The sequence below is a fragment of the Globicephala melas genome, chromosome 13, assembly GCF_963455315.2.
Source record: "Globicephala melas chromosome 13, mGloMel1.2, whole genome shotgun sequence".
Lineage (NCBI taxonomy): Eukaryota > Metazoa > Chordata > Mammalia > Artiodactyla > Delphinidae > Globicephala > Globicephala melas.
In genome coordinates this window covers 46,608,936-46,625,878 of record NC_083326.1, presented here as the reverse complement: position 1 = coordinate 46,625,878, position 16,943 = coordinate 46,608,936, and the positions used below count along the sequence as shown (strand labels likewise).

General features: G+C 40.5%; 1 protein-coding gene across 4 annotated transcripts in view; it reads right to left on the bottom strand.

Annotated features, from left to right (window-relative positions):
* AQP4 (aquaporin 4) overlaps nt 1-16,943 on the bottom strand; it is a 284,383-nt gene that overhangs the window by 66,995 nt on the left and 200,445 nt on the right. For all 4 annotated transcript variants that reach the window (XM_070043430.1, XM_070043432.1, XM_070043431.1 and 1 more), the window contains one exon: nt 1,542-1,579. In XM_070043430.1, the coding sequence (XP_069899531.1) occupies nt 1,542-1,579 (38 nt within the window). Of the gene's footprint in view, nt 1-1,541; nt 1,580-16,943 lie in introns of those variants that run through there.

Genomic DNA, 16,943 nt, shown 5'->3' with positions numbered 1-16,943 from the left:
AACCATTATGATTTTATCTGGCACCAGATCAATGTTTAAGATTATAAGTAAATATTTGGTGTTCTATTTTGGTGTCTACCTACTCTATTAGTTTAGCCAAGGGTAAAAAGAAGGAAAGTACAGGAAATGAAAATCTGCCCCAGAGAAGTGGTCTTTATTTCTTGACCAACTGCTTTACCTTGTTAAGTTAATAAAGAAAACAGTTCTCTAAGGAAAGGTATTCCCTCTGTGACTTAAATAAATAAAAATGGTAGCAATAAACATTACTGGTTAACTGTTGCTCAGCCTTACCAAGCTAAGTATACACAAATAGTTGAAATACAATGTTAAACAGACCAAGTTCAAAAGGCAAATTAACTCTTTGAAACGACTAATTGACTTCAACATTGCACAGGGGTGGCATTTTCAAGTATTAAGATGGCTGCTACAAAGAGTCAATACGGTATTTACAATTCTATTCAAAAGAAAAATGGTACCCGATAAGCCTTAAATTTTGCCTACTGAATTTGCAATATAGTATATTAACCAAATGAATGAACCATTTTTTAAGCTCGATGAATTACAGGGCATCTGGCACAGATTAGGTAGAGCTAGAACTTACTTCGGTTGGAATGACAATGAGGACCAGAATTGGAATTTATTTTGAAGCCCATTAGGAGAAGATGTTGAAAAATGTACCCTTGACTGGTATACATGCAGACGCACCATTCTTCCCCTTGGCAAGGGTGAGTTATAATTTAGGCCAGAGGAGAACAACGACAACAAAAGACTTGGAGATTCTGGTCTATGAATGAAAGCTGTGCATGTTTTGCCATAGGCCAGTGTCTGCCTTCCCTGGGTCTAGTGACACAGGCAGCACTGGGAGAAACTTTAGCTCAGCTGGCCCGTGGGAAGAGGGTGGGATGGTGCAAGACAGGCCAGACTTGGTTTGGATGTGTGGCTACATGTCTCAAACCCCTTAAACCGTTGTACAGAATGACTCCATCTACGGGTAAATATAAAAAATTAATCAAAAAAGAATGGATAAGAAATAGTGAGGCAGGCAGGAAGACACTGGCTAAATGTGGGTAGAAATCAGAGACCAGAATGGAAAATCCACTTGTACGTTTCCACTGCTAAGGGTTCAGCTCTTAACTTGTCTGGGAGGGAGTGACTGGGCGAATTAGAACTTGGGAAAATCACAGAGGAGAGTCACCTTAGTTAAGGGAGAAGCAGATAAAAGTATCTATTTGCAGCCATGATAGAATCAAAGAGAGATCATGATACGCTCCGACGGATGCTTATGTCAGAACTGGCAGAGCCCACTTCTCACTGTTTCCCACCCTTGGGGAGGATGGCGAGGAGGGAAGGAATGAGGTGAGGGAGACAAGGAAAGTGTACGATCATTTACAGAGGATCGGTTTATCTGTTCTCAGAACCAATAACACGCGTATTGCTCTTACCCAAGAACTAGCAATGCCCTCCCTTCTAAATATTTACAAATAATTATTAATCTTTAAAGCAGAATTCTACATTACAGTTTAGGAGAAGCGAGGTAATACCTGGCTGGTGATACGGTCCTGGAGTTTTTCTCTGGTCACTGAAAGAGAGCAAAAAAGAAATTCAACATGAAAGTACGAAAAGGAATAAAATACTGTACTGGTCTCACTCTGTTCTCACTCAAAACTCCAAAAGAACTCTCCAAGCAAGAATGTGTATCACAGTAGGGACATTTATAATCACTCCAATAATTGGGATGAAGAAAAAAGTCAAAACCGAAATAAACCACGTTAGGCAAAGAAAACAGAAAATGGAGTGGAAATCCGGGAAGGGTGATACCAGAGAATGTAGTAAACTTTGGCAGAGAAATGGTAAAGAGATGAAAGGACCAAAGAAAAATTTGAACCACAGCCAGTAAAGTCAAAGGTTTACAAACAATGACAACCTGTTCAAGCATAATATTAACACTGAACTCAATGAACCTTGAGGACCAGGCGAGGAGATTTAAAGTGGTGGATGGCAGAGGTGCTACTTTTCTCTGACCTATGAAGATGATAAAGACGTTCTTATGTTTTGGTACTGGCAGAGACTAAAGTACAAACCAACAGTCCTATGAATGGTATCTTGGTCAGGACAGAAACAAATCAGAGTAACATAACATATAAAAAGCAACACAGGGGTATAAATAATAAAAACTCTAAAATAATAAACCTCAGTCATTGCGAAAACAGCCTAAAAGTGATCAATGTCATGTGTCTTACATATAAGGAAAAAAGTCCTTAGGAATAATCAATAACCAACAAACCATCAGGAAAGAGAGGAAAGAAGACATGTTGTGGCCCTGCAGTTATTTCGTGCTTGTGAACGTCTTGGTGTGATACGTACACTTTATTCAATGTGTCCTTTTAAAATTTTAATTAGGATGATTGTGTAGTGACATGCATTTATAAGAAATAATAGAGACAGATCCCCTGTACCCTTTACACCGGTAACATCTGGAAGATCTATAGTACAATAATATCACAACCAGGATATTGACATTGACATAGTTGAGACACAGAACATTTCCATCACCACAAGGGCCCCTCACGTTGCTCTTTTATAGTCACATCCATTGTCCTCCCGCCTCCACCCTCTTCTTAACTCCTGGCAACCACTAATCTGTTCTCCATTGCTATCATTTTGTCATTTCAAGAATGTTATGTAAATGGAATCATACATTTTATAACCTTTTGGGATAGGATTTTCTCACTCACCATAATTCTCTGGAGAGTCATCCAGGTTGCTATGTGCATTCCTGTGCGTTTCTATCTTTTTATGGCTGAGTAGTATTCCATGGTAAGGATATACCAAAGTTTGCTTAGTCATTCACCTGCTGAAGGACATCTGGCTAGTTTCTAGCTATTGTGAATAAGCTGTTATCAGTATGTATGTACACGTTTTTATGTGAACATAAGTCTTCATTTCTCTAGGATAAATACCCAGGAGTGCAATTGCTGGGTTGTATGGTAGTTGCATATTTAGTTGTTTAAGAAACTGTCAAAACTGTTTTCAAAAAAGATTTGTAATGAATAAGTGATATTTACCAGTCAGTTGAGCAACTAATAATAAGTATATCTGGAAATTTTACTAAGTGTTCAGTACTAGGTTAAGTGTTACATGGGATGCAGTAGAAGAATAAGGAGTCCAGAGAATGGAATGGCTCTGTTGAGTGGGATCTTAAATCTAGTCACTGTCACGAAATACCAGGGGCCAATCTTGGAGTTTCTAGATAATAAGAACCAATTTTCTACATTTTTTTTTTTTAATGGTACTGCCCAATCGGACTCTCTTGATACATTTTAATATTTAGATTTCCCTTGTCAGATAATATGCAGAGTGTTTAAAGAAGACTGTTTAATGGTTTGTGGGAAAAAAACTTGCCTTTTGAATTAAATCACCAATATGTCCAAGAAGAGGGGGAAGAACATTCAGGAAGGAGAGAGCCAGTGGGTCCAAAACACAGAAAGGAAGCCAGCATGGCCGGAGGAAAGTAAGGGGAGGCCAGAATGGTGTGAAATGAGGCAAGAAACATACAGCCATGGTCATGTAGACCGTTTGGGGGAGATTTATGATCTTCCCCAAAGTAGAGGGAAGTCAGTTATTAAGGGGGTGTAGCCCAGGATGTGAGTAGGGGCACTGGAATGCCTTGGTCAGACGTGCATTTTCAGAGGACCACTCAGGGCTGGTTGCTACCTGGGGAATAGGCTGGAGGTGACGTCAGGGGCAGCAGCAGCACAAAATCTTAGTTCTGTTTCCTTGGGAACCAAAGGAAATCTGAAGGAATTCAAGTGAAAAATAAGAGCCCAAACAATCAAATAATCATAACCTAATCACGCAGCAGCCCACTGGAGTCTAGAAAACGGAGCAGGTGACAACCTGGCGTCTAATTTACAGCTCTGTCATTTACCAGATGCTTGATTCAGGGCCAGCTACTCAACGTTCTGGTCCTGTTTGGCCATGTATAACAAAGAGTTAACAGTATTTACCCCTCTCAAGATTTGTGAACAGTATTTACCCCTCTCAAGATTTGTGAAAATTAAATAAGTATGAATTTTGCAGGCAAAGGGTGAGAGAAGGGCATTCCAGGGAGTTGGGACAGGAAGAGTAGAGTCTCAGAGGCAAGGAGAGGGTGTGTTTGGGTAAATTGTGAGACATTCTGAGCGGCTTATATAGTATACGCATACATAGCACAGCAGGTGGGAAGGAAGGGGTGTGGGAAGAAGGTGAGACACCAGCTTTGGGAAAGATGACTTGAGAGGTGGGGTGGAGGATGGATTGATGGGGAAGAAGAGGACCCAAGAGCAGCTACGAATCTGCTCCTCAGAAAAATGCCAACACACAGCAAAATGGGACAATGCAGGAGGCTAGGAGACCTCTGCAGCCATGCACAGATTTGCAAGAATCTGCAGTTTCAAGTCTATTTTGAACAGCAGGCCCCAACACATGAAATAAAAATTTCTCAGATTCCAGCTCCTCTGGACCATTTTTCGTCCCTCACAACTAGACTCATCAGCTGTTCAGGCATTTCCCTAACTTAATGAATTGAAAGTATGAGTTCAATGTCTAATATATTTATTCTAAAAAAATATGATCCCTTCAAGATGGCAGATACCACCTGAATGCTGGGTGTGCAAAGACACACACAGCAGGGCACCCACCCTCAAGGTCAAGGTCAAGTGGAAGAGAGAGGTAAGTAGAGATAAGTGGCAACACTGCATTTTAAGTGTTTTAACAGAGTTTTATGAATGACACCGTGTGAGAACACAAATGAAGAGCAACCGGTGTGGCTGATCTTGGGGAACAAATAGGTTTCCGGGAGAAATATTGCCAACAACCACTCTTATCCTCCCTTTTGGCTTATGGAGAAATATCTCACGAACAACCAAGGACCACCCATTTTTAAAAAATATTTATTTATTGATTTATTTGGCTGCTTTGGGTCTTAGTTGCAGCATGCGGGATCTTCTTTGTGGCATGTGGGATCTTTCACTGTGGCAGGCGGGCTCTTTGTTGTGGCACACGGGCTTCTCTAGTTGCGGCACATGGGCTTCACTCTAGTTGTGGTCTGTGGGCTCTAGAGCACGTGGGCTCAGTAGTTGCGGCATGCGGGATCTTAGTTCCCCGACCAGGGATCGAACGTACGTCCCCTGCATTGGAAGGTGGATTCTTAACCACTGGACCACCAGGGAAGTCCCAAGGACCACACTTCTTATTGATTTTTTATTGGCCTTTTACTCAATGGAGTTTAAGAATATCTTCTGGATATAGGCATGTTTGAACAAATTCTTAGAGAGAGGATGAATACAAGAACTTAAAAAAAAAATGAGATAGGACCTATCCTTGGGATGTAGGAATCGGAATAATGAGCAGGTGGAACTTGAATCAGATCTTCAGAAATGGCTGGAATTTGGAAGGCATCATGAGAATGACAGCTCTGACTAGAGGAGAGGGTCTTGGGAGAAATACTGTTGCCCAGGGTGACCTGGAAACAAGTCAATTGCCTTATGTTTGCAACAGTAGACAATCTGCGGGCAATAACGGTTTCTTCAGCAGAGGTGGAATATGAAGGAAAATTAAACTGGTGAATACACTGGACAGAGTAGGGAGAGCAATTGGAGAATACATAGGGGGCTTTGGTGGGTGGGTAAACTAGGTGATGGAGTGGGGCCTAGACCAGGGAGGTCGAAACGGGAAGGAAGAGAGAGAGAGAGAGAGAGACAGCGAGGAAAATCAAAGGAGTGCATGGAAGAAATGTTTGAGAGAAATTGGTAACACATGGATAAGGGGAATAAAGATTGGAAAGAGTCGTATCTGGCTTATTCAGTCACTTAATCAACAAATATCTGATCAGCTACCATATGTCACATGTGGTTACTAAGCTCTGGGGATTCAACTGTGACCAACACAGGCCTGGTCCCTGGCTGCACCCAAAGAGCTTGCTGGCTTGGTTCCCTGCTTTTCTGACATTGTCTACTTCTGGACTATAGTCTACTTTTAGCCTTATCCATTCTGTAGCGATGCTCAAGCTGTTTTGAAAGTACCACATGTGAAATCTTAAGACAAGGAAACGAAGGTGAGGTTACGAATCTCTTCCTCTTCCTTGGAGTGCAAATACGCCCATTGTATTTCTGTGTATTTCGTACGGTAATTGGATATTCTACAGCTGCCAGATTCTGGAATATCGCATCCCCCCTCCTCTCCATTAAAGGGTATTTTAGGAAGGAACATGACAATCTGGGGAAGAGGACCAACATGGTGATCTGTAACAGGGCAGACCAGGCAATTTGGTGAACTAGGGCCCTGTCTTTATCTTGCAAAAGAGGACAGAACTGTAAACATTGCTTATGCAAAGGCTCAGGGACCAGGAATAGTCCAAGGGAGCCAAAGATGGGAGCAGGGGAGCGGTTTCAGAGCAGTCCATGGGCAGGAGGGACTCAGTGTCTTCAGAATGTATCTACAAGTTATGCCTGTCTCTTTAGAGCCACTGCCTTGTTGCAGTCCATCAACAGCTCTCCCCTGGATGGTGACATCAGCCTTTTGCTGGTCCCTGCTTCCACACTTGCTCTCCCTAAACTCCTTACTACATCCTATTTGCCTTGCCCCATCTGCTTCTTGCCCATCTTTCCAACCTCGCCTTGATTTCCATTCCCTCTCCCTTTCCACCCTCCAATCACTTTGGTCTTATGGGAATTTCTGGTCCTTTTGACCTCTGGTTCTTTGTGCAAGCTGCTGTCTTTCCGATTTGACAGGGCTAGCTCTTTCAAATTTCCAGGTTTCAGTTTAATACTAAGACCGTAGGGGCTCTTCTCTGGTCACCCATCTTCTCTTGTGATCCTTGATCTCAGCCCTTCGTTTATTTCTTTCCCAGCACTTACCACAACTTGCGATTGTTTTCTCGTTTGTATGTTCGCTTGCTTCTTTGCTCGTTTCTTCTTCTATAGTGTGAGCTCCCTGAGGTCAGGGACACTGCCTATCTTGTTTTTGTTTTTTTTTTAATTTTGTCTTTTTAAAATTTTGCTATTTTCTGATTTGAGACTACAGTACATAATCCTTAAAGTTTTCAAGTAAAAATTCTGGCAATAACATTTTATTAACAAGACAAGATCTCTTATGAGGAAACCACGTTTAAAAATAGAACAAGAAAAAGTAATAACCATTTTTATGAGGCGGCTGATTTTAATATAAGTGTAAGAGCACTAAAGAAAGGTTTAATTTTCTATATCTTATAGCAGTGGTTACTAACACTTAAAGAATGTGGGTCCCTTTAAAATATCAATAAAAATTAAAATATGACAATTGCTTATACTTTTGTTATTTATTAAAGATGTTTTATAAAGTGTCTATAAATTCAACACTGTACAAAAAAGGAATCTGTACCTTTTTTAAAAATCTATTTTCTTCTTCTATGTTTTATTTATTTTTTTAATTGATTTTTTTAACAACTTTATTGGAGTATAATTGCTTTACAATGTTGTGTTAGTTTCTGCTGTATAACAAAGTGAATCACCTATACGTATATACGTATATCCCCATATCCCCTCCCTCTTGCGTCTCCCTCCCACCCTCCCTATCCCACCCCTCTAGGTGGTCACAAAGCACGGAGCTGATCTCCCCGTGCGATGCAGCTGCTTCCCTCTAGCTATCTATTTTACATTTGGTAGTGTATATATGTCCATGCTACTCTCTCACTTTGTCCCAGCTTACCCTTCCCCCTCCCTGTGTCCTCAAGTCCATTCTTTATGTCCGCATCTTTATTCCTATCCTGCCCCTAGGGTCTTCAGAATCTTTTTTTTTTCTCTTTAGATTCCATATATATGTGTTAAAAATGGTATTTGTTTTTCTCTTTCTGACTTACTTCACTCTGTAAGACAGACTCTAGGTCCATCCACCTCACTACAAATAACTCAATTTTGTTTCTTTTTATGGCTGAGTAATATTCCATTGTATATATATGCCACATCTTCTTCATCCATTCATCTGTCGATGGACACTTAGGTTGCTTCCATGTCCTGGCTATTGTAAATAGAGCTGCGATGAACACTGTGGTCCATGACGCTTTTTGAATTATGGTTTTCTCAGAGTTTATGCCCAGTAGTGGGATTGCTGGGTCATATGGTAGTTCTATTAAATGGATTTTTTTTGGAGTATAGTTGATCCATCTTTTTTATTGTTGTATCCAGGGCCCAGTGCTGGCACACTCTAGGTGTTCAGTACAAATTTACAGAATGACTGACAGTATTTTCGGTCGGGGGCAGCTTGTACCAGTTCCCATATTTTAAGGGCAGCTGCTTCTGGCTCTTGCTCCCTAGTGAAAGGAAAGGTTCAGTGGTTAAAACTCACTAGATGGATCACATGAAGGCCTGAAGGTGACTACTGATAAATTCTGACCCATACCAAATACTTTGTTTTGTGATGGCGGCCATTTTTGTATTAGTTCCCAATGGATTTTCAAGGATTTTAAAGTATCCTAGTAATAGTGATTATGTCTAATGTCCTTTTCCCCTCCTATTTTATACAACATCTGTAGTAGCCTAGTTCTGTATTACAAACATAATAAGTGTTCAAAATTGTGGAAATTGAAGTGAAAGACTGAGAGTTAATTCTAGATAACTTACAAAACACCATTTTTATACTTTTCCTGAAGGTTAACAATATTTTAATTGTCCTTTCAGTTTGAATTTACCCAAATTGCCACCATTTTCTTTCACTAAACTGCTATTTACTAAAATAGGGCTTCTTAGCATAGTTACAGTGAAGATTCAAGCTTCTGTTTAATTGAATTATGGGGTTTGCAGAATTAGGGGCCTTGGGTGGTGCAGTATTGGGGTAGACTTGACCTGAGTGCCCCAGTTACAGGTAGGAACCCAACACACAAACTTGGGCTGTGTCTTGGGATGATAAGACAGACATGTCGGATACAGTTTCCCTGGCAAAAGGTCACAGTGAGTCCAGGATTTGTGGTTTCTATCCAAATAAGGAAGAGGTAGGTGATTTTAGGTGATGTAAGTGGCAGGGAACATAGCCATGTTTTAAAGGGACTTAGGGACCAGTTCATGAACAACTCAGGTAACAAGGTAGAAGCCATTTTGGGGACTGAAGGGTAAGGCAAGGGCTGATTTAGAAGGTAACAGGGTTGGATTCCAGTTCCTAAGGTCAGAAAGTCTGGTGAGGATCATGGGGAGTCGAGCCAGATGGACCACTTCTGTGAGATACAGCAACTTAAATATGAGAAAAATGGTCTCCTCCCTTGAGCTATTAAAACCCTAATAAATTAAAATATATAATTATATAATTATTTTGTGGCTCTGGTGGTTCTGATTGCAGCTAATGATAATTTTTTCTCTTGCTCACGGATAGTCTCAGGCTGGTGGAGATGTAAATGTTCCCTGGCTGAGACAAGAAAAAAGGAGGGAATCCCACTTAAGGAAAACCTAAGTCATTCCTCAATTTATTCAAATCATATTGGAGAAAGAGGGATGGAATTTAGGGGATAAATTGTAACTGCATAAGCCATTGCTAATAAAAGATTAAGAAGTATGTGGTTTAGCATCTTTTAATTATTTTTTCTAGCCTCTTGAATATACAATGTTTGAAATCTCTGGTTGGATCAACATTATTTTGCTCAGAGGTTTGTGGACTTTGCATACTGATTCTTTCCTGTTTCCAAGTACATTTGCTTTTAGGCTATTTTTATTCACTTTAAAGGAATTTTAATAACTTTCTGTTGACAGCATGGACAGCTGGTCTTGAGAATTAAAGAAGATTCACTTGCTGACTGAGGAAGGAAGTGACATCAATGAGCTTCTAAAGTCAGCCCAGAGGGGGAAATTGGCTTGTGAGAGAGTAGCCTTTCATGGCAATGTCTTTATCAAGTGATGCCTTGAGATGCAAATTGATGTATCAATCAAACCTATGGTGCCTACCTTCAACCAACTGAGTGCAAAGTGAAGGAACAATGCCCTGCAACACTAAGGAGGAAAAGGATGAGGGGGGTAGGAACCTAGGGACTAAGTGAATTATGGGAGCTCGTGATGGAGCTCGTGATCCCCTCTCTGGGCTGATGCTTCACTCTCTGTCAAGCCTCAGTTTCTTTGTCTAGAAAATGAGTTTGATGTAAACTGTTGGTTGAAGTCAGTCCATTTCTGTGACAGATGGCCAATAAGACAATGTACTAATAAATATAGTGGAGACATGTTATCTCACGACTTTGTCTCAAAGAGTGCTCTCAATAGTTTTTTATCTCCCGCTGAGAGTGAGTTAGAAAGAGGGATCTTTAAGTGTCATTTGTAGCTACTACCTTGATTCCTTGATAGTTCTAAAATTGGCATTCATTGTTTATAACTCTACTGCAGAAAAAGTCAGGCACCAAATGTGGACTTTAAGTAATAATGACCATACTAATAGCAACTATCATTGTCGTAATAACGAATGACAATTCTTCACCACCGTCAGAGACTGCCTCTGGAGGTGCAGTATCCATTTTTCAAAGGTAACTGTGGTGCAAGTGGAGTGCGTGTGTATGTGTGGGTTGCATCATGTGAGTGTACGTGTATGTGTGTATACACACACACCTGGGCAAAAATGAGGCAGAAAAGTACCTGGATACATTTTACGGTTATGAGCTGAAAAATTAAAATTGCTGATTTTTAATTTCTTAGCTCATTTTACAAAGTGTTTGAGGGATGGCTCAATAACAGTTAAATAATCTGATTTTGAGTTAATCTAGAGTCAAAAGGGGTTTTATTCAGCTCGTTGATAGATGCAATAATGTTGACTTCTTTTCCTTGTCAATAAACATATTTGGGGATTCAATTACATTTTTAAAGTTTATGAGCTTACATTGTAACTTGAACCACTCAAAAGATATTGGTTAAGTAAAGAAAAGAGCGATGAGCTCTCAACAGCCACAGTCTTCGTGTTAAAGGATTTTCAGATTATCCCCAAGCAAAACTCACTCATCTAATCCTACAGCAATATTTTAATGAGCATCTATTCTGGACCTTATGCTTGGTGTTCTGGAAGTACAGAAGTAAAGGAAGCAAGATGAGCACCCCCAAAAAATAACAACATGAAGTCATGGAGCTGTAAGAGATTTACTAGTAAACTGCGTAGGTAGTCAGATCAAAAGGTGTTTAAATCTTGATATAGTAGAAATGGTGATGGGTTCACTTTCAGACTTTTCTAGTCTTGGCTTTGCCACTATTAAGCTGTATGACATTTAGCAAATACCTTCACTCCTGTAGTCCTTGCTTTATCCTCGGTACATAATGACAATGTTGCAAATACAGATGGTCTCTAAGTTTGTTTATAGTTTAAGTTCTTTGGCCATGAAAAGAATCAGGGAGATTGAAAATTTCCGTAGAAGTGGCACAAATAAAAAAGAGGTCGTGTTTGGTGGGGGATTCCGAGGATGCTTCATGGAAGAGATAGCATTTGACCTGGGTAGTCATATTCATAAAAATAGGTTGGAGAAAAGGTATTTCACCTGAAAGGGAAAGCATGAGCGAAAGCGCAGAACCAGGAAATGCATGGGGTGTGTACGAGGAGTAGTAAATAATTCTGCTTGACTTCAGTGAAGTCTGTATATTAGCGAGGTGTGTCATGGACCAGTATCTTGGAGAGTCCTAAATACTTTAGGAGAGATTTTGACATTTATTTGGTAAGGGAGCTCTAAAACATTTTTGAGCCAGAGGGTGATGGAAACTGTTGGAAGAAGATGAATCGAACAGTGCTATGGCTTGAGCGTGAGACGTGCCGGTACGGAGATGGCATAATGTGGGTGAATGAGAGATACGCTGTGTGAGTAGAATGGGACTTCATTCAGATGGGGGCTGGGGTGGCAGGGCAGGTGGTGGAAAGAAGGGAACTAAAGATGATCAAGATCTTGAGCGTGGTTGTTTGGGAGAAGACGCTCTTAATGCAAAGATGGAAACAAGGAAATAGGGCCAGTTTAAAGAAGTAAATTTGGCGAGTAATGATGGAGGTGGAATGATTAGCTCCTTTCAACATTTGTTAGGTTTAAAATACCAGAAAGACATCCTGGAGGAGGGCAGTAAGTGAGATCAGGAAAGAGGTCTATATCAGGCAACCTTCTGCAGAGAGATGCCCAGGGAAGCTACAGAATGCAAGACTCTTTTTAAAGTATATACAGAGAAATAATGACCAAATTAGAACTTTGGGAAACAGGTTTTTTTAATTTATGTTCAATGATGCCTCTTTAGGTAACGAAATGCAGATTTGACATCGTCTGTGGTGAACAAGAGATGCTGTCTCTAAGCTATTACAAGGATTTACTATCAGGAACTAGCAAGTTAGAAGTTTGGTTTCAGAGCTTAAGTTCTCTCTGGTCCTGGATTTGAGTCAAAGGCTTTGATTCTGACACCAGTTCCGTTGGTGTGTTTTTCCTTTAACACACTAAATAATTAACTGAATTCTTCACAGGTACGGACTGGCTGTCCACAAATTTAACTCACTTCTGACACCTACCTGCCTTGAGATAGAGTCAGATCCTACAGGCTAAGGGTCAGTCCTAGATGCTTGCACACAATGCCCTGCCCCTCGACACACACGTGCACGTGCACACACACACACCACACTTCAGATGCCAGCTGCAAGTCCAGCTTGTCCCCTGGGCTTCTGACCTACTGGCTATAGATCAGAGGTCCTCATGACCCTTTCCTTGCGTTTGATTAATTTGCTAGAGTGGGGCTCACAACTCAAAGAAACATTTTACTTACTAGATCACCGGTTTGTTACAGAAGGATATAACTCAGGAACAGCCAGTGGAAGAGATGCATAGGGCGAGGTATGGGGGAGGCACGTAGAGCTTCCATGCCCTCTCTCGGGGTACCATTCTCCCTAAACCTCCACTCCTTCACCAAGCGGGAAGCTTTCTGAACCCCAACCCTTTGGGTTTTTCTGGAGGTTTCAGTACACAGGCATGGTTGATTTAATCATTGGTCATTGGTGACGGATGTCAATCTCCAGCCCCTCTCCCCTCCCTGGAGGTCAGGGGTGGGATTGAAAGTTCCAATCCTCTAATCACAGGGTTGGTTCTCTTGGCAACCAGCCTCCACCCTTAGGTGGGGTCCAAAAGTCACCTTATTAAGATAACAAAAGACACCTTTATCACGCTCATCATTTAGGAAATTCCAAGGGTTTTGGTAGCTCTGTGCCAGAAACTGGGACAAAGACCAAATATTAGAGATCTATTTCTTATTGTAAATCACAATATCATCAAGGCAAATCGCAAGTTCTAGTAAAAGAAACTTAGGCCGATTTCCTTATTTATAAACTGAAGCTTATGAAAGTGTGGGACTTTCCTAAGGACACCAACCACACAGATTTTAGCAATGGTCAAGAGTGGAGGCTAAGCGTTCAGAATGTCTGGGCTTGATTCTCAGCTTCTCTCCTTTCTGTCTGGGTGGCCTTGGGCAAATAACAACCTCTGTGAGTTTTCTCATCTGTAAAATAAGGATAACAAGTATATTATAGGATCATTTTTGGTAATTCAACGAGTTAGCACAATACTTGGCATCTGTAATGACTCGTATGACAGGAGACTCCAGCTAAGGATAACAAAACCAGATTGTTTACAACCCAGATGGAAGCTGGTCTTCAACGTGGTTAAGAAGAGTAACAACAACTTTCAAGACAGCCAAGTATCCTATTCTGGAATAACCAGGGAGTGTGGGAGAAAACTAGGGATAATATGTATTTTCAGTGTCAAAAAAATGAAAAAGAAATTTAGTCCAATTTAAATGATTAACAAGTAGTCAAACATTTAAGAACTTTAGCTTAGCCAATTAATAAAAATGAAAATGCTTGGAATCCTATTTTCACCTTAAGGCATAAACGCACAGGCATATATCCAAGTCCTGCTCTGGGCTTCCAGTCCCCAGCCTGCCACACAGAGGCACAGGACAACGAAGCCTGCAGCTTCCCCTCCAGTGCCGGAGGGGTAGAGGGACCAGCTGACACAAAGGACTTCCCTCGAGAACTGGGGGAGTCAGTGCCTCTAGTGAACTAATTCTCACTCTCCTGTAACACATGCTTTGAGAAGAAGAGTGTGTGCAATTTCCTGGTCTGGTCACCTTTTGCTGCTTTTTAGGGTGAACTACAATATGGCACCTGACAAAGACTCTCTCCTTGATCAGACTTTAGTCAGGTTCCTTTGACCTTGACTTTGACCCCTGTCCAGTCTTCTGCCAGCCTTGCCCAGTCTTAGCAAGAATCCTGCTAAGAGTAAGAGTCCCTTCACACTCGATCTGTGATCAAGTTCCTCATCCCCCACCTTTGCTGTGTAAGTCTTTGGTCAGCCTTTAGCAAGAATTCTGTTAGGTCAGTTTAGCAAGAATCCTCCTACCCTTTAAGGTCCCCTCTTAGTCATTTTCCATCCACTGACTCCACACTGCTCATTGGCTGTAAGTCCCCACTTGTCCTTGTATTTGAGCCCATCTCTCTCCTCTGTTACATACCCCTATTGTGACAGTCCTGAAAAAAGTCTTCTTTACCATTTTAACGTGTTGGAAATTTTTTCTTTAACACACCTAACATTTTATCATTAAATTCATTTCTTTCTTTTCTATCCATTATGCTGTGAAAAATGACTGAGTTTTATTAATTCTTTATTAAGTTTGCAGATCCCATGTACCCTCAACTTCTAATTATTCCTGGTGATGTCTTAAAGCCTTAGTATTCAATCAGGGAAACTGTAAATGACACAATCGCTCAGTTCCAGACCCTGGACTTCACAATGTCATTTACAGTAGGGTCCACAGTCTTATTAAAAGTAAGGTCCTCTGCCCCGCCCACCTTTGGAAGTAGCAGGAAATACTAGCTTATTTTTGAAAAATCAAATTATTTTTGAAATGGATTCCCCTTTTCCTTTCAAATTCAAGCAAGATATTTTTAAAAATCATAGCTGATTTTTTAAGGGTAATTTTTAGAGTATTAGAGACTACAGACAGTATATATGGATGTTTTTTCAATTACCTCTTTTCCATACATCAACGCTTACCCACTCAAGGCTAGAACTAGCTAAAAGGATTGCTAACGGGCTGTAATGGTTAGTCAATCTCCCAGCTCTTTCTACATGATGTAAACATACCTCCAGAGAGGTTGTTTGGATTGAGTAGGTTACAGTTCTGTGGAGAGAAGTGAAGGCTGTGCCTTTGTCAGTGGTCCCTCTGTATGATCAGTGGGTCACGCCATGGCATGGGGACAGCCTGTGGTTCAGGCGGCAGAGACCGAATGTAAACAGACAGCTCTTGGTAGCTCCATGTAACATCATTTTTCCCAGTATCAATGCACCAGACATTTTCCTGGACAATACCCACAGGAGAGGACAGACTGGTGATTTTTATGCTTTTATTTTATCTCCCTTACATTTTGGTATATTTTTTGGCATTTGGGGGAATTTTGCCATGTTTGCTTATACATTTCAGAGGTTCTAAGTATATTCTAATCACTCCTCCCTGCCCAAGGTAGGGGGTGAGGGGTGAAGGGGAGTGGGGAGGGTGGTAGAGTAGCAAAGGGAGGTCTCATAAAATCAGTTCTGTGGTGGGAAAAGGTAGAGATAAAGATGAACACGATCTATGGTTGTATCATATCAAATTCTTCTTTACTCAGATACTTATTTATTTTACATCATTAAAATTAATTAGGAGGAAATCATTGACGAGTCACTTGAATTATAATTGATTCCTAGCTTCTTACTTTTTGTAAAAAAAGATTTTTGGTTTTTAAAGCTCACCATTTTTTCACTTAGCAGGCAAATGTGTTGCTTATTCTGTTTCACAGTGGTGACAGAATCATTTTGTTTTGGTTTATTTTTCCCCTTCCATTTGGAAAATGTATATCTCTGATTAACTTTGGTAGTCCCCATAAAAGTAATAATTTAAGTAAGTAACTTAAACTCATGAATCCCTAAACCATTTTATAGACTAATTGTTATACAATTTTTTTAAATTTTAAAATCTCCCATTCTTATTTTTTTCCTTGAAAGAATAGAGAGCATAAACCTTTAGAGTTTTATGGTAAAGGCAAATAATACTAATTCTACTAGAGTGCTATACTGAGTGCTAACATTACTATAATTCTTCTTACATTTAAGCACACCCAAGTGGCATAAATAAGAATTTAAGATGCTGATTTATCTCTCTTACTGTTTTGTGCATTCCATCCTTCTCTGTTAACGAAGTTAAGGTCAATAATATTTTGGTAGTTTGAATCACAATCTTATACAACTAGAAAATCCTTTCTCCTTGACTTTGATTAAATTCACTACTTATAGTAAATTTTTTTTTCTTCCATTAGAAAATATTTGCATAATAACATGATGCTGGTTCTTGGCTCCAATAGCTGGATTAGGATATGTTTCTTCTGTAACAACCCTGACTCTGGGAAGGGTCCATTTCATTATTTATCTTTATGGTTTATATTCCAAGAACAAAAAGCATCACAGAGGAATTATAAGCCTAACATCCAGCAGATTAATTGTTAGTAGTAATATTGGCATTATATTTGGAAACTTTTTAAAGTATATTGTAAGAAAAAGAAAATAAGTAAGTATATTAATAGTATTAGGAACTCAAGTTTTCAGTGTAAGAAAAAAGAGAAGGGACAAAGGCAGAGGAATCTAAATTTCAATGGAAAACATAAAGGAATCATTTGGGAAAAACTACCTTTTTTTTGCCGTACGCGAGCCTCTCACTGTTGTGGCCTCTCCCGTTGCAGAGCACAGACTCCAGACGCGCAGGCTCAGCGGCCATGGCTCACGGGCCCAGCCGCTCCGTGGCATGCGGGATCTTCCCGGACCGCGGCACGTATGTGTGTCCCCTGCATCGGCAGGCGGACTCTCAACCACTGCGCCACCAGGGAAGCCCCAAGAAAAACTCACTTTTTCGCAGTAATGAACACAC